The sequence below is a fragment of the Osmerus mordax genome, chromosome 7 (assembly GCF_038355195.1).
Source record: "Osmerus mordax isolate fOsmMor3 chromosome 7, fOsmMor3.pri, whole genome shotgun sequence".
Taxonomy (NCBI): domain Eukaryota; kingdom Metazoa; phylum Chordata; class Actinopteri; order Osmeriformes; family Osmeridae; genus Osmerus; species Osmerus mordax.
In genome coordinates this window covers 11,543,332-11,568,389 of record NC_090056.1, presented here as the reverse complement: position 1 = coordinate 11,568,389, position 25,058 = coordinate 11,543,332, and the positions used below count along the sequence as shown (strand labels likewise).

The 25,058-nt window shown below is 43.7% G+C and overlaps 2 protein-coding genes across 10 annotated transcripts; one reads left to right on the top strand and one right to left on the bottom strand.

The window, feature by feature from the left end:
* Window positions 1-541: 541 nt before the first annotated feature.
* On the bottom strand, window positions 542-8,351 carry zgc:113278 (Translocating chain-associated membrane protein 1-like 1-like). Its single transcript, XM_067240240.1, has 11 exons — window positions 8,131-8,351; window positions 7,208-7,268; window positions 6,963-7,081; window positions 6,337-6,453; window positions 5,996-6,054; window positions 5,090-5,174; window positions 4,851-4,921; window positions 3,963-4,067; window positions 3,726-3,869; window positions 3,442-3,602; window positions 542-3,294 (listed from the first exon to the last, which is right to left on the bottom strand). The coding sequence occupies exons 1-11, from the start codon at window positions 8,248-8,250 to the stop codon at window positions 3,224-3,226; spliced, it is 1,113 nt and encodes a 370-aa protein (XP_067096341.1). The 5' UTR covers window positions 8,251-8,351; the 3' UTR covers window positions 542-3,223.
* A 267-nt stretch (window positions 8,352-8,618) lies between these two features.
* LOC136945488 (MYND-type zinc finger-containing chromatin reader ZMYND8-like) lies at window positions 8,619-24,872 on the top strand. Of its 9 annotated transcripts, XM_067239345.1 has the most exons (22): window positions 8,619-8,640; window positions 9,416-9,510; window positions 11,150-11,384; window positions 16,453-16,523; window positions 16,824-16,984; window positions 17,722-17,943; window positions 18,580-18,693; window positions 18,919-19,011; window positions 19,133-19,220; window positions 19,314-19,369; window positions 19,455-19,532; window positions 19,709-19,824; window positions 19,936-20,414; window positions 20,603-20,734; window positions 20,891-21,040; window positions 21,154-21,666; window positions 21,769-22,275; window positions 22,460-22,623; window positions 22,702-22,782; window positions 22,884-22,962; window positions 23,069-23,326; window positions 23,444-24,872. In XM_067239345.1, exons 3-22 carry the CDS (start codon window positions 11,371-11,373, stop codon window positions 23,620-23,622), a joined length of 3,555 nt encoding a protein of 1,184 aa, XP_067095446.1. In that variant the 5' UTR covers window positions 8,619-8,640; window positions 9,416-9,510; window positions 11,150-11,370; the 3' UTR covers window positions 23,623-24,872. The 9 variants fall into 9 exon arrangements, with proteins under 9 accessions (XP_067095446.1, XP_067095445.1, XP_067095448.1 ...); XM_067239344.1 differs by lacking the exons at window positions 8,619-8,640; window positions 9,416-9,510 and adding an exon at window positions 10,927-11,030; XM_067239347.1 differs by lacking the exons at window positions 8,619-8,640; window positions 9,416-9,510 and having other exon boundaries at window positions 10,968-11,384; window positions 23,069-23,308.
* The last annotated feature ends 186 nt before the right edge of the window (window positions 24,873-25,058 follow it).

Sequence of the window (25,058 nt, the reverse complement as noted above, 5' to 3'; positions counted from 1 at the left end):
CTGGTAAGAGGAACACCACTGCTCCCTAGTGGGATTGTTGTTCCATCACATCACCTAACGAGTCAGTAAATGGTGTTGCAGCACAGCTGGAAAGAGGTACAAAACTGACAGAAAATAAATATATCTTCAAAGACAATGGCAATAGATTTTTATTGGTTCCTCAAATACCCTTTTATTCTGTCCTTCCCCATCAAATCTGTTGTAAGGCCAACAGAGGGAACCCTCAAATCTTCTCCTCTTATCCTTTGAGATGGACGGAAGGACCAAGGATGTGAGGCCTTCATGACAGACTGTTGAGATTCTATCCAGATATCAATGGAATATATCAGATTCAGTTGAGAGGTGTTGCATGCACCCCTGCTGTATAACAGGCAACTGTTACGCCTGTGTGATATAACTTTGTTTTTGTTTTAAATGAACGCACTTTGAAATTGCTGTGTTCCCTCACATTGTATGGTAGGTTTCTAAGTATAAACATAACTGAACTTCTTTACTTCCTCCACAAAAGCACACGCTGTGAAGGAGACATAACCTGTCAGGATAATCAACAAATGCTTTATTGAAACATGAAAATTGCAACAAAAATAAAAATGTAAGGTTTCCATAAATACATCCGAGCATTTCAACACATTTTAAAAGAAATACACTGCAACATCTAAGCAAGCAGCAAAGTAACATACTAAATATGGACAGTGCATATGTGAAATAAACAGACATGTTTTATGTACCTGTTAACGGTTGATTAGTTGTCCACATTTCTCGCTAAAGACCAAAAGCCATTACACTGCTCAGGCCACTTGGTGCTGCACTGTGATGTTTGTTTCATGCTGTTGCATGTTTGTGATGTTTGGCTGATGTGTTATTTTGATCACAAAGACCATAATTATAATAGAAATTCGGTGTAGACATCAGTTTTCTGAATCAATAAAAAGGTCATCACATTCTACCCTTTTCCCTGTCTACTTTTCATGTTTAAAAGGCAATGAGAGTGGTACCCTCACCCTCATCTGGGTGCTTCTTAAACAGCTGTTCCTGAGCTGACAAAAGAGCACGTAAAGATGCTTCCCTATCAACTTCAAGAGCAGAATGGAACTGCTGTGGGCACAAATGAAACTAAATTGTTGAACTATATGCCAGGATTGCTGTTTCATTATGAGTTTCCTACTGAAAAACCTGGATTAAAATAAGTTATACCTTAAGAGTGCTCATTTGATTACTTTTGATTAATTTTCACACCCCACACTTACAAGTCAGCAAGCTGCATTATACAATAGTTAAAAACAACTCATACCAATACAGATGCAAAACAATGTCCATACATAAATGAAGTAAATAAGTACATTTTGACAGGATTTTTCAAACTCTATAAAAATAGCTTAAAAATCTGACACACCCTCTTAATACTAGTGTATCACTAGTCTTATAAATGTTTTTTTTTTCTTTGACATTAGAGACAATAAAGTAACATGCTGGTATAAAAGTGCTGCTCCCTCTTTCCTCCACTGACGCTGCCCCACACACACACACACACACGCGCCGCTCGCACACACACACGCGCGCCGCTCGCACACACACACACACACACACACACACACACACACACACGCCTGCCAAACTACCAAACCAGAACCCCAGTCCCTCCAGACAGCAGGCATGCTTCCCCACCCCAGGGCCATACATGCACAGTGGTTTCACAAAGCAGAATTTTTTTACTTGGCCCCCATTGATGGAAACAGCATTGAGTCTACAGTATGACATGAGAACAAGGTCCAATGGCAATGTCAGAATCACTGGAAAGGGGAGCAAAAAGTCTGTTCACCCCACAATTGGCAAGCAGAAGTCCCAGCATCTCTCTCACTCAGGCTGTGGGAGTGAGGGCTGAAAACACAGTAGAGTACAGAAACCAACAATCCATCAAATACACTTGAAACGTATTGCTTTCATTATGAAAGCCGTTTTGGGAACACAGTGAAAATGAACCAAAACACATTCAATGATTCTAAAATAAACTAACCCAGGGAGTCAAGAAACTGTTCTTTTAGCCATTCAACAGTTTCAAGGTAAAAGCAACAACATGGTTAAAGCGGACTCATGCAGAGCAGTCACTGCCACACACACTGTACATTAACACACAATCACATTGATGTACACACACCCATATACACAGGCTCACACACACAATCCCATTTAATGTTGGGATGTACAGTATAAGAACAGGGTAGCTCTGAAGTCTGCCCTCAATACCGAAAGACACAAGAGACTTGAGGGAGAACTCACAGCTTGCGCCAAACATTATAAGGACACTTGAAGGAGGATTGTACCGTTTTGGTGGGTTAATTTATCCTGTCTGTGCTGGTTATAAAGTTTCCAAAACATACAAAATAATAACTACACTGCAGTATATATATATATAACTAAAATAAATAATGCACAGCTCTTACAGCAGATGTAAAAATCAAACAAAAAGGCCACTGAATGCTAGTGAGAGATATAGGCAAAGTAGTTTAGCAGGGACTATCCTCTGAGATTACTGTTACCAGGACAGAGATACTCCCAACTCACTGATTCCTGTGAACACAGCCCAGTATCTGAGGCCAGGGGGAGAATCATAGCACCTCACCTCACTAGGAGAGACCCCAGCAGGCTCGGGGGCTGGAGGGGGACTGGCCGTGAAACATGGTGGCAGTGAACAAACACAGGGAGAAAATACAACTGCCTATACTCAGTCCAATCTGTTTTCCGATTTCCCAAGCAAGTAAAGGCCCAGCTCAGTCTCGCAAGTAGTTTCCTCTCAAACCTTTCACACTATTATGTGAAGAGAAGTAATCCAGCCATGTAATCTGGAGGAGCAAGATGAGCAGCGTCTTTGGACTTGTCCGAAACCTGGTTAACAGGTTTGAATGAATAAGGCCCTTTCTTGATGTAATACACAACAAATAGATAATTCATCTCTGCAAAAGCACTTAAAAAAACAAAACAAGTATCTATCCAGTTAAAGCATTTAACCTCTTCATCATTTCAACCATCCTGCAGAGAACACAACAGTAATCATATTCGGTCAAACACACAAAACGTTCATTAAAGATTTAACCCTAAAGGGACAGTCAACATAAGGTTTCTTAGTGCACTCAAGTGATAGTTTGGGGCAGTAGTTTGAACTTTAGCTTAAATAGTGAAAAGATAGTCACATCGACAGAAGCTTCCTCTCTCGACCTTCACATCTCTATGAGGCCTTGGCCTTTCTCGCCCTGGGAGACGTCTTATCCTCTAACTTCACCAGGCCGTTGGCAGCACCTGTTGATAACAGAAACAGAAAATAAACAGCTACAACACGAATACAACAGACATAATGCATACTAATGACAAAACAGTGTCCCACCAGTTTTTAATGACTGGGGCCAGAGGTGTGTGATCAGAGGGGAAGAACACAGGCCAACTCACTCCGGGAAGGGTCCTTCTTCTGGGACTTGCTCTTTGGGCTGATGGCCTTCTTCTTGGAGGCTTGGATCTGACTGTGCTCCCTCCACTTTTTCAGTTGGAAGTTGATGAACTTCCACATCATCCAAGCCTGAGTTAGGCAGATGGCTGCCAGACAGGTCATCCTGAGGGCAGGAGAGATACACCATGAGGACCAGCAATGGGCTTCACAGACATGACGCTTCAACAAAGAAGGACAAGTGCATACGGGAAAGCATTAGTTGTGACTGTTAATAGTCTGGACTTGCCTAATGGTAAGTACATTAAAGTTGCCCTCTGCCAGAGAGAATCCCTGGTTCTCTGCCCTGGGCAGCCCGAATCCAAATGTCAGAACGGACAGGGTGAGCGTGAGGAGACGGGCAATGACAAAAAGAAGTGCCCACAGAGTGAAACTGTGAAAGAGAGAGAGTTCATATGAGGTACTGTGGTCTGCCAAAAGGTCAAATAAGATGATTATCCTGCCCGGTTGGGTATTCAGGTCCTACCCCTTTTGCTTGTTCTCATCGCTGAAGTAGAAGAGACGGGAGGCGTGAAACAGGAGCTCAACCAGGTAGTGAGGGACCAGAAGCACCAGGCCCAGCCTCTGGAGGCTGCACACAACACAAACAGGAAATCAACAACCAGCTGATACCCAGAAACCAAGAAATAAGCAACCATTACCATGGAAACAGGGGAAAAAAGGCACATGACAACTGACGCCACAAGCAGCAACAAGGGAACAGAAATGAGGGGAGCAGGATACAGAGACACCCTGAAGCCATTTGCAAGTAACCTCCAGTGACCTCTTCCCCTGCACCATTGTCCATCATAACCCCTCACCAGGTGAAGAAGACATCCCCTCCTCTTGTTGTCTTTACATTAAAGCAGAGGGCAAATCACTTATCATGGGGTCAGGTTCAGGGAACCATATGGGAAATGACATCAATGGACTTCCACATGCAGAGAGGGAGCCATAAGTCATGTAACACTACACCTGATTTGGGGTTTTGAAGTCACCTAAATGCGGTATTTTAGAGTCAAATAATATAATTCATAAAATGTAAGACAGCAGCAGCGTAGCTCTCAACAAGACACTTACTTCTAATTTTGCATAACTACATCATTATGAAATGATGTAGTTTGCATATTTTGACTACCACCTTTGAAGCCTGCGTAGTCCTGTCAAGTCAAATTAGGTTCTCATTTCACACAAACTCTGGGGGTGGTGAGTGAATAACAAGACACTCTTTACAATACAAGAAGAGGGTCTTGTGTATGTGCTGACATTACAATAATAGAGAGTGTTGAAAGTGTACAGTAAATTCCTATGTAGCAACCCTTCTTGCTTGTCCTTTCCACAGCCTAGTCACTGAAACACACAGATTAAAACTTACTTTAAGACATAGGCACCAGTGATGTGGGCCACATAAAGGCAAATGTAATATAGCTGGCGGGGAATGTCCTCCTATGAAAGACAAACAGAAGAGGGCATTTTTCAATAACTGACGCACTGCAGGGTATATGGTAAGCATCAACATCCCATATTATTGGTCCGATAATAATCTACTAATGAGTATGTTCTACTTGCTCAACTGTGTTCTATGACATAGAAATGAGATTTAGTGACCCCTACCTTTCGCACTTTCTGAAAGTAGAGCTCAGGAAGTGCGTGGAGCCAGTAGGCAATTTGGCAAATGTAGAAGAACTTTACCTGAAAGCTGCAGAGAAGACAGGTTATACAGGCAGAGCTGCAGGACACCTCTGCCATGTCTGGCCTCTACTCAGACAGAGAGGCCAGACATGGCGGCCTTCCTGGGCTGACACACTCAGACAGAGGCCAGACACGGGGGCCTTCCTGGGCTGACACACTCAGACAGAGGCCAGACACGGGGGCCTTCCTGGGCTGACACACTCAGACAGAGGCCAGACACGGGGGCCTTCCTGGGCTGACACACTCAGACAGAGAGGCCAGACACGGGGGCCTTCCTGGGCTGACACACTCAGACAGAGGCCAGACATGGGGGCCTTCCTGGGCTGACACACTCAGACAGAGAGGCCAGACACGGGGGCCTTCCTGGGCTGACACACTCAGACAGAGGCCAGACACGGGGCCTTCCTGGGCTGACACAGGGCAAACAGGAACGTTTCATCTGCTCCAGATGATGGACAATGTCATTGACCACAATAAGGCAGAGAACCTATAATTATTGTCTCTCATCTCTTCTGGTGTGTTGTTGTCCATTTTATCTGGAATATAGACGCTAACTAAACTGGAGAGTTTGAAAGACTCAAAAAAAAAAAAAAAGAAGTTTAATAGGAAAGGGGACTCGGAAAACAGGACGGAAACACGGCCTAGTTTGTTAAGCTTGGGGCGTTAATCTTCATAAATGTTGCAGAGGATCACAACTCCAACATGGCTTTGATGAGCAGCTGCCAATTAAAGCGAGCGTGCATTAATTAAGCTGCATTGCATTATGGGAAATCAAGGCATTTCAACTGTGCCATCTCCAAAAGCTGAGGTCTATAAATCCTTACTTACACCATGTGGGTATGTGGGTATCCATCCCATAAGAAAGTAGGATTTGTTGCGAATTCCTCCTGAAAGAAAAATGAGTCATACATAAAAGTCAGGTGGCTGAGTGGTGAGGGAATCGGACTAGTAATCCGAAGGTTGCCAGTTCGATTCCCGGTCATGCAAACTGACGTTGTGTCCTTGGGCAAGGCACTTCACCCTACTTTCCTCGGGGGAATGTCCCTGTACTTACTGTAAGTCGCTCTGGATAAGAGCGTCTGCTAAATGACTAAATGTAAAATAAATATAAAAGCCAAAGCATCAGGACACATAATGCTCCTTGTCTCTTGGCAGCGCTAGCCTCTTACCGCTGTAAGGATGCTGCAGCCCCAGATGAAGGAGAATAAGTAGAAGGCAGCAAGCTGTCCAGATTCATTGAACTTGCTGTGTTTGGTTTTTGACAGGTGCAACCGTCGATTCATTTTCTAAAATGGCACATGAAGAAAGCCACTTCAAAGGTAAACAGCCGGGAAATGAATGAGTGAGGATAATATCAGGGGGATAAGACTGAGAAGGGTCATCCTGCTTGACCTTGTGCCATCATGACTCATATAAAAGCCAGATTCTAGGTCGCTGGTTCGATTCCCGGCTGTGCAAAATTACATTGTGTCCTTGGGCAAGGCACTTCACCCTACTTTCCTTGGGGAAATGTCCCTGTATTTACTGTAAGTCGCTCTAGATAAGAGCGTCTGCTAAATGACTAAACGTAAACTGCAAAAAGAGATAATATCTCTTACAAAGACTTGAAAATCAATTCCATGCCTGAGTCTGTACAATTATGTATTTAATCAAAACATATATATATATATATATATATATATATATATATATATATATATATATATATATATATATATATATATATATATATATATATATATATATATATAGATGCAATCGGTACTGTGCATTGTGTGGTATATAAAAGACTCACATCCAGTATGTATTCCTGTATCAAGGCATGGAGGATTACAGCAATGAGCAGGTAGAAGAACACAGTGGCCATGTCCTTAGGACCGTACAGGTACAGGTTTACTGGCTCAATCTTCTCGTCTGGATATCATAGGAACAAAACAGCATTGACTTCCGTTGTAAGGTAAACAATACATGTTAACATGCTAATGACAAACATGGACATATTACAAAGAGGCATATGATAATACAATATTGCAAACTTACCAAGACTTTGAGTCACATTGTATTGTACTGTGATAAACATAATGGCATATTTTGCAGTCACCTGAAATAAAGAATTACAGAGGGAGATTAGAGTTGTGAACTTCAGTACACTTAAGTTGTCTTCAATGCATATTGCCTCAATGCTTTCTCCCAATATGGTCCCTAAAGAGTTTTCTCTTTGGCCTTACAATTAGGCATTTAGGTTCCCAAGAGGAAGGTCAGTGGTTTAATCCCGACTTCATCCACTAATTATAAACATTATGACACCTATTGGCCAAAACACCTGCTTTTATCCTCATTATCATCCTGGAGTCAGACCCAGATCTTAACATATTTTCTATAAATTCTGCAAGAAAGCATCTAAAGTAAAGTTCTCTCACTGTCTGTCATTAGATAGTTATCAAGGCATTTGCTAACATTACCCAGCAGTATGTGACTATCGAGAGCTTTTCCAACACACAGGGTGAAGAGTTTGGGGGATGGCATGCTATCTTGTTTCATTTACCAGAACAAGTTGGCAAGCAACTAGGTACACAGTCAGCATCCAGCTCAGCACTAATATCAGTCAATACAGTACTCAGGAAAGAAGGGGATATTTTATGATGTATTGAAAGGCTTTTTATCCTTCTAAGCATTAGCTTGGCAATGAAAACATTTACAAATATATGAATGTAGCCTACAGATTTCAAAGCCACCAAGCTAATAAGCTAAGTACATGATAGCAGTGGGCCTCCCTCCCGTCTTCCCCGTTGGCAATCGCTGTGACACATGAGAAGGGAGAAACGTTTGAGCCCAGCCCCCTGAGTGCTGCTGTCATAGTTAGCTAGCTAGGTAGCACTATCTAGCTAGCTAATCAAATCAAACAAGGTGTTTTCTCTCGTCATTAGCGTCTTTGGAAAGCTTATCCAGTCTCAAACTCATACCTCGAACATCAGTCCAAGGAGAATGATCATAGCCACACACGAAACCATATCCGCGTGATTCTGGATCACGAACTCGTGGCTCAGCACCGGTGGGCTCTTGTTCTTCTTGCGGAAACCCATGGCTAACCGACAGCTCTCCCTCCCTGCAGATGTCACTTTCTTATCCCCTCTTATACTCTCTGCCTCTGTCACCTATGTCAGTGAACATATATATTCATGTGTCGACGATCCAGAACATACACAACACCACACACGTCGTTCCTGGCCTATCAGATGTCCCCTCCCAGATCTTACGCCGTTCCAAAACCCATTCATGAACCGCCCATTGCGTAGAGATGGAGAATCCAACCTCTTGATTGACATTGGGCTGAACAAACCGCGTGGAGGGGGGCTCTCAACCGAAAGTATTAAGTCGTTTCCATTTACTCACTGTTATGACTCGTATAATTCGTTGTGAGAACTGGGAGATATGAGTGGATTCAAAATAGATCATTCATTTGGACTAAACCAGTACGTAGAATATTAGTAGTAAAAGTGACCAGACAACTATTTCCTCGGCGATTGTGTACTGAATTTAGGGTTGATTTACAGGAAGAGGGAGTGGGAGAAAGAGGAGGATGTAAGACTAGTGTGGAAGAGAATGTTACGGAGAGGTTTTACGCGTATGTACATTATGGATGGGTCAAAGCGGAGCCAAATATTTATATTTTTTATAGCTCTGGGTCAAAGGACGGTGGGTGCGGGGTGCATTTTGTTGAGTCTGAGTGATGATGTCACGTGGCAGTTTACATAGAGACGGTGGCCATAATTTCGGGGTGGCGTAAGTGTGGTCCCTCTGGTTAGTGGTTTAGATTTTTTAAGAGCCCATCCAGGGTTGTGGAGTGGCTTGTAATGTAGGTAGGCCGTGACTGGGCACCTACTCCAGCACATTAGTAGGTGACAGAGTCTGCACCTTCAAGTTGGATGCGATCTGCCAGTCAAAATCAATGGTAGAGAAACACCCATATTGGAAACACCAGACAGGCTTGTGTGAGGGGATGTCAGGAAGATAATAAGTCAGTGCAGCAAGTTCTGAGTTGTAGGGGGTATAGGAAAAAGAGAGATGTTGAGAAACAATCTGAGGGAATTAGGGGTGCAGGAAATCATAGTAAAATAATTACTGAGCATGGGAGAGAGCACATGTTAAGGTAGGCCTACTGTTAGCTAGCTTTCTTAATTAAGAGGTATTTATAAAAAAAAAAGTATATGATGGATTGTCTAATTGTCTGGTCTACACTCCGAACAGAAGGTGGCGGTAAACTGGAAGTCAACTGCCATAAAACAAGTAGATCGAAATCCAAGGAGGTGACGAGAAAACCTGTGAGAAAATGTACACTTTGGGTAGGCAACGACAAGTTAGCTACTTATTGTGATAACCAACTAGTTTTATTTTCGTAGTATTTGTTTAGCAGACGCTTTTATCCAAAGCGTTATTCATAACTTAAAAAGTGCTTAGCTACTTACCTAGCTAACCGACGGAAGTTTAATGAATTAAAAATTCGAACTAGGCCCATCTGGCTAGCCAACTGATATAGCTAGACCTGGTGAATCATTGAAGAAGAATCAAGTTTACTGGTCTTACACTCAGTGACATACATATACACGCTTGCAGAAAGTGGCGACACAAGGAAACACATGTCCGCTGAAGAAATTATTGCTCTGTATTTATCCCACCCTGCTGTCCTTCCGGCTAGAATGGTAGCCAGGAGGGGTGGTCAGCCACATAAACGGTTAAGTCCAAGGCAGGGCTCACCCATGTCCTGTCCATTCCAAACAGATAGCCCCGTCTGATAACACACCTGACTCAGGTGACCTGAGCAAGGAACAGTGGGAAAACCATATGGGGAATCGAACACAGGACAATCTAGCTGTGAGGCTTTAGTGCATGGCAGTGTGCCACTGATAATTGAGTTGGTGTTTCCGTAACACAGCTCTTCCATACTTCATATGTCCCAGTAATGTAGAGGGTTCTTTAACAAACTGCTGGTTTGTATATTTATAGACAGGGCTTGGAGACAGACCTCAAAAAGAAATTTGAATTCCAAAATTCAATTTTTGTCCTCTAGAGGACAGCACTGGGCATGTGCTGGCTTTGTCAGCATAAGAAATAACACTGTCCTGTGCTACTCAGGTCCCTTTATAGACCACCGTTAACGACGTACCTTTGCACACTACATGTATGTATGTATACATCCTTTTGGCCTGCTATAAATACAGTATAGACACATTAGAACCACTTTGAATGTACAGAATGGAAAATGCCACCATTTAAGTAACACGTGGATATGTAATTAGGTACGTTCAACAGACGCTTATCACATTTCAAACCTTTTCTTGGGTAACAATAACATACAGGTGCTGTTTTCCAGTTATAGTGAATTATTCATGATTTTCACTGGAGTGCATAATATAGGTACACAGATACTGGATACAGAAATAAGTCTATTAATTTTAGAAGACAACCCATTTGAAAGCAAGGTTTTAAATATGACTTTTAATAGAGACTTTATGTCACATAGTTATTAGTTTCTTGTCTCATCTACAGTAAGTAGCTTCACCAGTTTATAATGACACTGATGTTAGGTATACTAATATGTTGAACAGTAAGATTCCTAAACCCCTTAAATTAATCTATATCCTGTCCACTGCTGTTATTTTTGTGAGCCACACTTTGCTCTCGTTGTTTCTCTCTCTCCTGTAGACGGTTGAGAAGGAGGGAGGGGTTTAGACAAAGGTCCTATCCACATAAAAAATGGAGGCTAGAGCAGAGCAGCCTGTCCTGTTTTTTCAGTTTTTACATGGTGCCTTTTTACCCTGTAATTTTTGAAAAATAACAAATCTCACACCAGATGCAGCTTTGGGTAACTGTATGATATTGTTCTGTGGGTTCTTTAGGTCAAGGAAATGCTCTTAAATGTATTATTTTGTGATTTGGGCCTGTCTGTCTCTATTTTTCTCCCCCTGTCTCTCCCGCACTCAGAGCTGCCCCTGCCTGCGCTGAACAAAGATAATTACTCAGGAAACGTTTAGGCCAATCGGATGCAGCCTTACATTCTGCCTGTGAAAAAGGGGCCAGTCAGGAATTGGCTAACATTACACGGGCCTGATCGCCTTGCCTGAAGAGCGGAGCCTTCCTCGGCTGAGGGCTGAGAGTGTCCTCCATGTTTTATAAGTGTTGACATAACATTGTGTCAGGCAGCCATGCATCCACAGAGGTAAGCTCTATCTCTTTATAACAACTCTAATTACAACATGACCTCCTTCTTAATGTTGTTGTAAATGTTGTTTATTTAATATAAATGTGAATACATGAAATCACAGTTGGTTTCCCCAGGAGGTGGGGGGAGGGGAAGGCCTTGCAAGGCCTCTGCTCTACAGAGCTGAGGGGGTTGGGTAAGGACTCTCACCCTTGCTCTCCCTCTGTGTAACAGGGTCACATGGGTGCCCTAGACACCCAAGCTGCCAAGCTCCAGGGAAGAGTGGACCATAGCAAATCCTTTTTATCTCTTCTTTTAGATAATGCAAAAATGAAAGAGGCACATGGAAATCATATCTTCTTTCTGCTGCTCTGATATGGCTCTATTTGATGACAGAATATGTGGGGGATGGGTGGCAGAGGAGGAGGAGGAAGGGAAGGGATGTGTCTTTTGTAAGCAGATTGCCTCCGTTGTTGTGGTTTGTCATGCCAGGCCAGAGAATGGACACAGGGACAGGATATGTGCCTGTATAATGCAAGGTGGGTGTCTGGCAGATAACTTAAAAGTATTTATCCTACAGAAGGGCCATCATTTTGTGAGCAGGTTAAATACAGTGAGGACATAGGATTTTCTTTTCAGATTTGAGAACACAGGATTGGCTTTTCAGATGTTTTATTCTTGTTTTCTTTGAACATGCAGTGACTGGCACAATTACATTTTAACTTAAATTTCAATATAATTTTTGTGAATCTGGTTGTCTGGTAATTTCTTTGTTTCCATGTCTCATTTTAACTGTATTATCTTTGCTGGGGAGAAGTAGGCACCTGGTATTTTAGTTACAGCCCAAGGCCTTACAGCTTGTACTTCCTCTGATTTCTACTGCACACACAGCGGCCATTTTGTGTTTGTAGTGCCTTGAGAACAAGCTCTGGCTGGCCCTCTACAGACAATATCTGATAAACAGTCCAGTATATTATTTGGCTTTTAAATTATCAGTTGAACTTCCATTGTTACTCAATTTGTGTTGCAATTATTTTGTTCCACATACCCACACCTTTTTTTTTTCTTTTCTTTGTCTTATGTATTGCTTTTAAATTCAACCTGCAGCAGAGTAGAGTCCAGGAAAGGACTGAATCAAGCTAGTTTTGTGTTAATGAGTTGAAGTGGCTTGCCTAAGGTCACAGCAGAAGGGACCAGGCTAGGATCTGAAACCATTAGCCTGCCAATAGTAATATCAATCCTTGTGATTTTTTTCCAGCAATCGTCTAAGGACTTCAATCATTGCTCTTTCAGTAACAGGTCCAGGTACTGGCCCTTTTGCATGTAGCTCTCTCATTACTGTTTCATATCTCCCCATGCGCACTGCTCTGGGCCTCTAGCCTATTTTTAGATGCAAAGACAAAAACACCATTGATTTGCTGCTTCATTTGGAGGTTAGGTTTGACAGTGACATATTGGGCAAGAAGAACCATGTCTACTAGGATTAAAGAAACTGCATTTTTGCAAGGATCATGTCACAAATGCATGGATCACTCGTAGGATATAGAATGCTAGACACATCTGAGATGACAAGTTGAAATATTTTCAATCTAAAGTATTTATAAAAGGCAATATGTATCACATTGCTACACATAGCAATGTGATGATATTATTTCTGGGTTATCTAGGGTCTTGGATGTTAGCTGACGCAGTGACATTTGTAAACTGGACACCAGGGCAATGTTGGCTGTTTGTCTGATTTACTGCTTGCAACTGTTCTTGAAAGGCTCTTGAGATATTAGTTGTGGTCTAAGGTGTATTGCCTAACCTAAAGGCTGTAACCAAACCAAGTGATTGTTTGAATGCAGGGGAAATATCTGCATTGCAGCAGAAATGCATTTTAGATGTAAAAAGGAAGCTTGCACATGCTGATGTGTGGCACAGCTCAGCCAACCAATCATATTCAGTCCTGCAGGCCTTCCAACCAATTGCAGCCGTAGCCGAGGTTAAAGATTGACAATTGCGGTGAAAGCAGTAGAGAGCAGGGGCCTTCTGGAAAATTCCACAGCCATCTTTGTTTAATCCTTTCAAGCCCTATGCAAAATCCAGACTCAAGGATTGTTATAACCTATATATTTTGTGTACAAGGTATGCAATGATCGTGTTAGATTAACACTTATCAGAAAATGTGTCTGGTTAATTTAGGATAAAACCCATTTATGTAATGAATGTTGTTGTATAATGTAAAATAATATCAATGTCTGAACCCTACATTTAGGACTGAAAATGTGTGTATTCAAGACATAAAAAGGATAGTGTATGTTCTCTGTGCTTAACTGTGTGTACATGCACGCATCTTGCCTTTACTGAGAGTTTTACCTCTGAAAGGTCATATACTGTAGAGAGATGGTGTAGGCAGTGGGTGTATTCCTGATGAGATCAATTCTCCTATCTTGTAGTCAAGACATAAGTCACATGCGTCACAAAGCAATGTAGTATTGTAAAAATGTCCCTTTGGAAACACTATCACCTCTGAGGAGGGTTGTTGTTTGCTTTGAGGTTGACCACTGCATAACCTTCAGTTTGTCATTCATCATGTCTAAAACGGAACTAGCAACAGAAGCAGGGTGCACAATAAAGGCATGGAGACGAGACTGGAGAAGAGGTAAAGAGGAGAGATATCCAAATACCTACAATCCCCTCTGACGCTCAGAGATCTTCCTCATCCTTGCTTAAATGTATTGGTGGCTTGGCTGAGCGGTTTGGGTGTCTGGATAATAAACTGCAATCTTCATGAGTCTCCTGGTCCTCCTGCATGGATGTGCTTGTGAGCCAGAGCCCAAGCGTCGGGGTGGGGGATGGGGGAGAGGGGGGAGGGGAGCAAGCTGTGGCCTCCATTTTCTCTGACGAGAAAACCCTGCTCGTCTCTCAGGAGTGGAATGAATCTCAAGGCACACAGACTGTGTTGATTTTTGTCCATCAGGTATTCCTTACACAGGGGGATGTTTGTCAGGGTTTTTCGGCAAAAATTATGTCCTTTTTGGATTATACTAAACGCTTTCTGAGGATATGTTTTTTGTGGGGTTTTTTTACCAGCTATACTTGCATGATTCTGGCAGGTTTTTGGAATACATAGCTCCTGGTCTGACAATGCCCTTTGGAATAATATATTTTGCAAGGTCATTCTACCTTCTTAGCCTGAGGTTGGCAGGATCAAGTAGGGATTGTCTGACTTGTGCTGCTCAAATCTTAGGCCTGTACTGTGTTTAACAAGAATAGTGATCCTGTGCTCCGTGTCCTGGGCCGGCCACAGTCCTCCCTCTCTTCTGTGCTCCAGCACACGTAGCAGGGAGAGCTGGCTACGTCAGCTCCGTTTCATGTGGGCCTCACTTGCTTTGTGGGAACAGGAAGGCCCTGGAGGGGTTGGTCTGTGAGCGTGCTGAAACAAGACACCCATGTACGACTAGATTCTGTGTTTTATCACGTGAGTGCTCTTCATTATCCAGGTGACATGGTTTTGGTTTGTGTGGCTAATCAGGATTTACCTTGCTTTTTCAAAAGGCAGAGATATATTTAGAAAACGACGTTAGCCTTGTAATGATCTAAGGACACTTCCTAAATAGGCATGGTGAGTATTGGGCCGTGCGTAGTCATTGGGTGATCAATGTCACAGCCTGAACCAGATGAATGAGACGTGTGTGTTAATAGCCACAGGTCTAGTGGTCTGTTTGAGAAGGTTCAACATCATGCTCGTATTCTTTCAGAAAGCTCTTCACACTGGGTGCACTGTACTCTCTTTTCTCTGCTTAGCCATTTGTCTTTCTGACCAATCTACCATGTGATTGATCCGTGTGTGTAATGTTCCTCCACCATGGCACAAGTCAATTTACCGTTTTGTTGATGAAACACGAATGTTGAACTACTAATCTGGTTGACCTCTGTGTCATTAGTCCCACATCCAGACCCATGACTGCACTCAGGCTGAAGGCCCGAGTCTGAGCGGGCGGAGTGTGTGACCTGTCCTGGATCCCTAGGAGGCTCTGGGGAAGTGCAGGATAAATAGGTTGACATCCATGCAAAGAGGCCCCCTCTGGTACTGACAAAAGAGGGGCCCAACTCTCCTAAGAACTCATTCATCTCCAAGGAGCCCCCTTTCCCCCCAATTTCTTTCTCTCCTATTTGTCCTCAAGAAAGGAGATAAGAGTGGAACCAGAGACACAAAAAGCAGTACATTAAGTTTGGTGTGGATTCTGAGATTAGGAGGGGTTTGTTTATATTTTTACCTTTTTTGGTTAACAAGATTAATTTGATGATATAAACGATTTACTTGTCGCAATTATGAACTTGTGTACAAAGTCATTGGTTGCAGGTGGAATTATTTCACCAGACTGTAGACCTACTACAATAATGGTAATTATTGGTATTATTAATGGTAAATACAGGTATTGTGAGTCCAATAACTTTATTTGTCTGTAGCTTTAAAATGTATTTTCTCACCATATGAGGAAATTGCCACACTGTATTCACGAGTCATGCTTAATGTGCATGAAGGTTAAGCTGTGGACAAATGTGATCGGCCAATCAATTCTATAATTAGTCTTGTGTGCGATGAGACTGGAAGTCCTCCCTGGTGTGTTTCACCTGGAGGAAAGAGCCAAGTAATCTCAGTTGGATGGCCTTGCATGTTGTTGTGAAGTGCAAGTTGTGCCCAACTGAATATAGAGGACTTGTTGCCATGGAGATTCTCTCCAGTGGCAGTCAGTGGAACGTTAACATGCAAAACATAGTAGGAGTTAGACCAGCATTACGATTTTAGAATAATTACAATTTGATGGTGGACTTGATACTGCAAGGTAGGGTATTCCCAGTATCTGATTTTCCATTGACACCCCAGTCACACAGAAGGTTGATATGATATCAGACACACTGCAGGCCTGCAAATGTTGTTAGTTCAGCGGCAACAGGTAGCAGGGTGAGGAGCAAGCTCAGGGTCCCGTGGGCCTCCCTGAGGGGATCTTCCACTTGTTTACTCTGTGGAGGGTCTGTTTGATGACTCTCTCTTTTTCCCTCCCTGCTTTTCCTTCTGCCGGCATTCCATACGCCGCAGTCTGGCTGAGGAGGAGATAAAGACAGAGTCGGATGTGGTAGAGGGGATGGATGTGTCCATGAGATCCAAAGGTAAGCCCAAGGCCCCAGATATGCAAAGAGCTAATGTATGCGAAGGCTAGTCTAGTTTGTTTGATATAACCCGTTAACATGTACTTGTAATGGTTGCTAATTGTGTTGGATTCACACATAAATTGTGCCATTGTGCCTTTTGTAAGTCTCTGTGTCAGCATGTGTGTGTGTGTGTCAAGTGTTTGGTTGAACCAGTTTTAGCTTTCAAGTTTCAGCTTGATAGAAACATTCAACACCAGAAGCCTGACTGTTCCATGTTGTTATTCTCCCCCTGCTCTGCCCTGTATTCCCCGATGAAAGTCCCTGAACCTGGGTCAGCAGAGCGTTTGCTGGTAGCTCAGAAGAGGAAGGTGCCCAGCCCCACCCACTCATCCAATGGACACTCCCCTGCAGAAACCTCCCCTAGTCCCCTGAAGAAGAAGAAGAAACCAGGGGCGCTCAGCAACAGCAGCAAAGACCAGGTACGGGCATGCGTGTGGGTCTCCTTGCCTACGTCTGACCAATGAAGCTTCACTTTACCCTCACATTGTTTAAATAAGAGAAACTGCATGATCGCTGGTGGAATTGTTGCCAAATGGTTTATTTCTATGTTAAATATTGCTTATTGACTATGATCATGTGATGATGATTAACAATGGTAATGGTAAGGTGTCCATATTGCCCCTATCAATCGTTTTTGAAGATCTTGCGATCAACTACATTGCGCAGTATTATCAGCTTGATGTTACTGTTTATTGGTTGCCATATGTTTTGAACGCTTCATGTATGACATTAAACCCTTCCCCAATACCATTCAGTTGAGTTCTGTTCTACTGACAGATAAACAAGTCACATTCTTAGAGCTGCAGTCACATGGATCTTTGTGTAGTATTGTGTCTTGCTCACTGATTGGATAATGGGGTCGGCCAAGTGTCAAGCATGATGCCCAACACAAGACTTGTTTGTGAATTTAGGGAAAGTACCATCTTGAAATTATATCAAGAGGTCAACTTACATTCATCTTATCTAGTGAAATACAACAATATGGCATTACTAAATAGTGTCTTGTCCCCAGACCAGTCTTGTGTTTGGTCCCTGTTTTGCCTTAAGTAGTGCTTATCCTGCCCTACTACCATGTGTTTTGGTTGCACTGCACCTTTTGTGGTTGTTTTCTGCCTGTGTTTTGAAACCTGCTCCCCTGTTTCTGCCTGCATTTCAGTCAGAGCTAAGACATGGTCCCTTTTACTATGTGAAGCAGCCAGCACTCACCACAGACCCTGTTGATGTTGTACCGCAGGACGGCAGGAATGACTTCTACTGCTGGCTGTGCCACCGCGAGGGCCAGGTGCTCTGCTGTGAGCTCTGCCCGAGGGTGTACCACGCCAAGTGCCTCAAACTGCCAGCCGAGCCCGAGGGCGACTGGTTCTGTCCAGAGTGTGAGGTACTCACTCGTGTGTGTGCGTGTGTATGTGTTGGGGGACGCAGTACACACACGAGTGTGTGTGAGAATGTTGACGGCACATTCTCGCTTTATGTACCTGACTAGACTCTTTTACGCCTGTATCCATGAGCTGTCAGGTTGTGGGGGTGCAGGGGTTAAAGCTGCAATGAGTAAAATGCTACAATAATTTCCATGACGACAAACGGCCCCCTCAGTTCTTGTCTGAACTCCCACGCTTTCTTCCAGCTCGAGTTTGATTGACATTGGTATCAGAAAAACAAGCCAAGGAGGAAGGCACTCCTCGCCGAAGGCGATTGGCTGGAACAGGATTGCTGGAAAATAATTGGCTGGAAAGTAGTGGGACGCTCAAAATAAGAATTGGCGTTCCACTGGAATGGAGCCGTCTGTGTAGCTAAACAACTCTCAGAGGGCCTTATTATAGGGGACAATACAAAAAGAAATCCTACCTGTCATACCTTTAACCCTTATCCACATTGTAGAGGATATCTACTGTAACAATATGAATGTACAGTATATATATATTGCATCCAGAAACCTCTTAGTAATGTTCTTTGGTTTGTATGGAATTGATCTATTGAGGTAAAATATACAGTCTTGACTTTCTCCTTCTTGCAGAAAATTACTGTGGCTGAGTGTATAGAAACTCAGAGTAAAGCCATGACGATGTTGACGCTAGAACAGCTGTCCTACCTGCTCAAGTTTGCCCTGCAGAAGATGAAGCAGCCTGGAGTGAGTCCCCTGCATGCCCTCACACTAACATCAGCCAGGTTCTCAATGTCAACTACAGATTGGAACCTTGGTTTTAAGTACTTACTCATTTAGGATTTGGTTGATGTTAATGGTTGCAGATCAGTTGCAGATCAGTTAATGGTTGCAGATCAGCGTTCAAATGCAGTCGCCACTATCAGTTTTTTTCTGGCTCCATGCCTTTCTGAGTGTGTGTTCTCTGAACAGACAGAGCCCTTCCAGAAGCCAGTATCTCTGGAGCAGCATCCTGACTACGCAGAGTACATCTTCCACCCCATGGACCTCTGCACCCTAGAGAAGGTAGGCCCCCATAGGACAACCCCCCTGTCTGAGGACTGCTCATTTGTAGATCATCTGTCGTTCATTTTTACATCCTTTGCTTCATAATATATACGACCAAACCATTTTTTGTTTTTTTCAGAACATAAAAAAGAAAATGTATGGCTGTACAGAAGCCTTTTTGGCTGACATGAAATGGATCCTGCACAATTGTATTATCTATAATGGAGGTCAGTCGCAAACACATGGAACACCTTCCTTGCACCAACCCATACTGTTAATGTGTGGTCCTCTATAATGTTGACATGAGGTTTTGGTTTCAGGTAATCACAAACTAACAGCAACAGCCAAAGTCATTGTCAAGATCTGTGAACACGAGGTCGGTAACTTTACATTTGAGAATTGAGCCAGGCGCAGTGCTGCTAATTCTACTTCACAATGCTGTTCTGCCTCCTCTGTCTCAGATGAACGAGATCGAGGTCTGTCCGGAGTGTTACCTGAGCTCGTGCCAGAAGAGGGATAACTGGTTTTGCGAGCCATGTGTAAGACGAGTACTTCCTCGTTTGTTTGTTATGAACTATACCTGCAGCACATCACCTTCAAGGGGAGAATAGGACAGTTATTTGTGTGTTGTTGCTATCAGACAAACTTCTTGGTGTTTGGACACACGTGTGTTTTTATGGGATGATTTGACTTTGTTCTTGGCATGGCTCCTCAGAGTCACCCCCACCCCCTGGTGTGGGCGAAGCTGAAAGGCTTCCCCTTCTGGCCAGCCAAGGCACTGCGGGAGAAGGATGGACAGGTGGATGCCCGCTTTTTTGGTCAGCATGACAGGTGAGATATTTCTCTTCGATGGTAGTAGAGAATGAAAGCTACCCTTTTTATGTTTGGACTTTTCCTCCAAAGCTCTACTTCTGACTTCCATCTCTTTATTCTCCATGATAGGGCCTGGGTTCCCATCAACAACTGCTACCTCATGTCCAAAGAAATTCCCTTCTCTGTAAAGAAGACCAAGAGCATCTTCAACAGTGCCATGCAGGAGATGGAGGTCTATGTTGAGAACATCCGCAAGAAGTTTGGGGTGTTCAACTATGCGCCCTTCCGCACACCCTTCACACCCAACAACCAGCTGCAGATGCTGCTGGACCCATCCAATCCTAGTGCTGGGGCACTAAAGACAGAGAAAACAGAGAAAATCCGCTTCAACTTTGACATGACTGCGTCTCCCAAGATGCTACTGGGCAAGAGCTCCCTGTCCAGCGGGATGGGGCGGAGGATTTCCATGACGGACATGCCTCGTTCTCCAATGAGCACCAACTCGTCAGTGCACACGGGGTCAGACGTAGAGCAGGATGGGACTGAGAGAGGGCCGAGGAACCTCCCCTTCCATTACAGTGCTGGGGAAGAGTCTATGGACTACACTGGTTAGTCACGTTATCAGGATAGACTGGCATGTTCATGGTGCTACTCATACAAATATCCCCTTGAGGGAGGCTTTGCACTGTATCTTAAACGCCAACCTACATTGAACCCATGAGCCTACCTTTCTTAATATTGTATCCACCTTTAAAACCTTGGCTGATATTTGATTGCCTGTCTGTTCTTACCCAAGCATCCCCTGCCTCAGCGAAGATGGGCCACGGTGGCAGCATGACGGGCAGCCCCAAGTCTTTCACCCCCCAGGGACTTGTGCCCAAGCAAGAGAGGGGTGCAGCCACTGGGAGCATCCTCAATCTCAACCTTGGTCAGCCTCATCTCACTGTTGTACTTCAGTAGTCTTGTGTTCAGTCAAAGGTGTTCTAATGGAGATTTGCCTGTTATCTCATTGAAGCTGGTCTTGTCCTGGCGTTGTGTGGTGAGTTGGGTCTTGAGATTGACAGGTTTATTCTTCCTCTTTCAGACCGGGTGAAGGCTGAGATGGACCTGAAGGAACTGAGTGAGACCGTGCAGCAACAACAGCTACAACAGGGGGCACCAGTCCTCCTGGCCACACCCAAGAGACCCAGCAGGAGCCTGGACAAGACCATCGAAAGCTGCAAGGCCCAGCTAGGTACAAACGCCCACACTCAACAGTCAAATACAGCTGTTAGATTTGAACTTGAGTTATCGCATGTGAAGTGTCCTTAATTGGTTATTATTCTGAAGATGATTGTCACTCTGCAGGTATAGACGACATCTCTGAGGACGTGTATAAGGGCGTGGAGCATAGTGACTCTGAGGACTCCGACAAGTCAGACTCTAGCGACAGTGAGTACCTCAGTGATGAGGAGCACCGGCCAAAGAGCTCCACCCAAGAAGACAAGGGAGAGAGGAAGAGGTCTAAAGTGAACATGCAGGGAGAGGACAAGGAGGGGCTCCCAGGGATGAGGGACAAATCCTCCCCGGAAGTTGTGCTTAAAGACAAGCAGGGCAACGGCCCAGAGAGAGAGTCCCAAGACAAGGCCAGGATGGCCCAGTCTCAGCCCACAGTAGACCGGCCTAAAGCTCCAGAGGAGAGGAGGGCAGGAGGCCCCTCCGCCCTTACTGACCCAGACCAGGACTCTGACTCTGAGAGAGAGCTGGTAATTGACCTAGGGGATGAGCAGGGGGGCCGCGAACGCAAGAGAGCCAGAAAAGAACCGGGGGCAGCAGCAGCCACCAAAACTCTCAAAGAGCCTACTGGTACCAATCTTGATGGTGAGGAGTTTCATTTTGTATATTGAATGTAGAGGCATTTAGAGTTTTAGTTTCATCACCAACTGTCTAACTAATGCGGAATCATATGTTTTCGTCCCTTAGGAAAGCTTCCTTCCACCATACCCTCACCTGCACCTGAAGTCTCCACTTCCTCCTCCAGCCTCAAAGATGCCACCCAACCTTCCATTACCTCTGCCCTGAATCTTGTCTCTACCACATCCTCTGGTCATGCCAGCACGGCCTCTACCAGCAGCATTACCACATCCTCCCCTGCCTCGACCTCCAACTCCACTTCTTCTCACTCGGCTGCCTCCTCAGCCCCCTCTGCAGTCAAGAAGCAGCGCCCCCTGCTGCCCAAAGAGACAGCCCAAGCTGTGCAGAGGGCTGTGGTGTGGAACCCTAACAATAAGTTCCAGACATCATCTCAGAAATGGCACATGCAAAAGGTGCAGCGGCAAGAGCAACAAGGGGATCAGCCGGCCCTGCAGAGCCAGGCTCAGGCTCAGACCCCAGTCCAGGTTCAGGCACAGACTCCCCAGCCACTGCAATCACAGCAGCCACTGCAGTCCTCCTCCAGTACACGCTACCAGACCAGACAGGCTGCAAAAGGTACACAACCTTCTCCACTTCACATGTAACTTACTTTACTGAATAATGCTGTGGAAAAATTCTAGTGGCACTCTTAAAACACTGTATTGTAAATTACCACCACAATACCCCGTCACAAGTTATCATAGTGGTAGGGTCATATTCAGATTTCATTCCTAGTCTCGTATCCTTTTCACGTTTCCAGCTGTGCAGCAGAAAGATGGGCCTCAGAGCACTTCCACCTCATCAGTTACCTTGGTTACATCCTCTGGCACCTCCTCCTCTTCCTCCTCTTTTATGGCAGGAGACCTCCAGATTCCCACGGGCTCAGCAGATGTGGCAGCAGATATAGCCAAGTACACCAACAAGGTAAGTCTCCACCATGAGCCCATGACCATGATGCAACACTGCATGTTGCTCAAGCAGATGTTACCCCTACCTTTCCAGATGATGGACACAATAAAAGGGACAATGACTGAAATCTACAACGACCTCTCAAAAAACACATCAGGAAACACTATTGCAGAGGTGAGGGTTGCTGCAACCAGACTTTGACATGAACACTTAGCACAAAGCAAGAAAGATAAACATTTTAAAATGTTTATAATGGAAATGTTTTGTCTTTCCAGATTCGTCGGTTGAGGATAGAAATAGAGAAACTTCAGTGGCTCCATCAACAAGAGCTGTCTGAAATGAAGCATAACCTAGGTACTTGACAGCTACAAAGGATATGCTGTAATTAATCAATTGTTTGGGAATATCTGAATTTTTTTATTAGTGTTCAAATAGATTAAAATATCTGTGTATATTGTAGAGCTGACTATGGCAGAGATGAGGCAGAGTCTGGAGCAGGAGAGGGAGAGGCTGGTGGCAGACGTGAAGAAGCAGATGGAGGTAGAGAAACAGCAGGCTGTGGACGAGACCAAGAAGAAGCAGTGGTGTGCCAACTGCAGGAAGGAGGCCATCTTCTACTGCTGCTGGAATACCAGCTACTGTGACTACCCTTGCCAGCAGGCCCACTGGCCAGAGCACATGAAGTCCTGCACGCAGTCAGGTATACACCCACATGCAGGTATACATACAAACACAAAAAACACTTTCACGCACACATCCACTGTTAAGTTGAATTGTACTTTTTGGCCTCTGTCTTTCTCTTCTACTCATGTATTGTGTTCCTCTATCCCAACAGCCACAGCAACGCAACAGGAGCCAGAACCAGTGTCGATCTCAGACCCGTCAACCAAACCGTCCGGTCCTTCCCCCAGCACTCAGCCCCACCCCACAGGGCCCACTCCCACTGAGAAAGGCCCGTCCCCCTCCTACAGTGTGGACAAGAGCAAGGACAGTGCTGTCATGGCCGTGCCCTAACCACTACACTACACAACCGTGTTCACCCTGCAATCCTTGTCTGAAAAATATATGTTAAATATGGACTACTCAGAAAGGATTGTCTTAAACCGACAAATCTGGGAGAATGCAACCATCTCAGTTGAAGACATCATAGTCCATTTTAAATGGACATACAATCCCCCTCCCAGTGTAACATGTGACAGGACTTGTGCTGGGCTCAGGGTGTTTAACGCCAGGGACATTCCTTGCATGAAGGCCTGCTCCTCTGTGACTCCCTCCGCATTACTTTATTTCTATGTCTGCCCTGTGAGTGACCATTTGAAATCACCTTTGCCATCTTTTTTAGTAGTCTGTGTACACGTAGCTTGTCCTTGTTACTGTGGTCTTTCTGAATCTGAACTGTAAGTCTCTGTATATTTACACGTTTTCTCCTTTTTAAGTTTCCATTTACATCTTTATGTTGCCATAGAATTTGCTCTTATCTATAGATTGTATCAAAACATCAGACATTGATTTATTGCAAACTGACAAGCATCTTGAACTTGAAACCTGTAATGCTGCTCTTAAAAAGATACCATGAGACTGTTTTAGAGGCTGCAAAAGAGATTCTGACATCTTGTTGGTGGACTTGCATTGTTTACTGTTAAGCTCATGTCATTACTAGTATTTCAGTACAGTAAGTTTCTATATTCATTTGACAGGACATCTTTGTTAAAATAGTTGACAGTCATTGTAGGGAAAACAACATGGTTAATAATCATCCACCCCCATTTGGCTCATACAAAAATTTACATTATAGTTCAGTGTAAAAATATAATTCAGTGATCTGTGATTTATATATTAAAAAAAAAAACTATAAAGGTTGAAACTGTACAGTTTTTGTAATTAATAAACTATTTATATTGCTATAAGCATATACAATTCTGTTTTATAGTAGCCTACCACTTAAAAAAATACAATTTCCAAATATCTGGAAACAACAGCATTTTGGAAATTTCAGTTGAAAGTGAAATGTTACTTAATATGAATGTCACCTTGACCCTCAGTTCTGATTCATGTCAGTACAGTCTAATCAACATGTTAATGCAAATCTGCTCTATAGACTGCTAAAGTGAGGGAGGGAAACGGCAATCTGACTGTATACTAATGAGCATGATTATTTTTGTTCTTTCACATGTTCTCTTTGTTTACATATTGTACATAGAATAAATGGATTGTTGATGTCTTTATGAAGAAAAAATAAAAACTGGTCTATTAGACCAACTTTTTACGTGGTTAGATGTCAGTTAAAAGCCCTAACCCAGCCCTTTACTGCATTATTCAAACATTAATTACCCCAAAAGACAGTAATTGTCATCTGATCTCCATCCTGCCACAGTATGAGTCATCTACTGAGTGTCTCCGAAATTGTCAATTAATTCCAACCTACTCTTGAAGCCATAGATCACTCTAAA

Coding starts and splice junctions, on each gene's coding strand:
- zgc:113278 (XM_067240240.1), bottom strand. CDS start 8,250: ATGGGTTTCCGCAAGAAGAACAAGAGCCCACCGGTGCTGAGCCACGAG. Junction 6,454..6,962: donor TACAGGAATACATACTGGAT/GTGAGTCTTTTA, acceptor GTGCCATTTTAG/AAAATGAATCGACGGTTGCA. Junction 4,068..4,850: donor ACTGGTGCCTATGTCTTAAA/GTAAGTTTTAAT, acceptor TGTTGTGTGCAG/CCTCCAGAGGCTGGGCCTGG.
- LOC136945488 (XM_067239342.1), top strand. CDS start 11,886: ATGTGCCTGTATAATGCAAG. Junction 11,906..16,452: donor ATGTGCCTGTATAATGCAAG/GTGGGTGTCTGG, acceptor CATACGCCGCAG/TCTGGCTGAGGAGGAGATAA. Junction 19,221..19,313: donor TTGTATTATCTATAATGGAG/GTCAGTCGCAAA, acceptor TTTTGGTTTCAG/GTAATCACAAACTAACAGCA.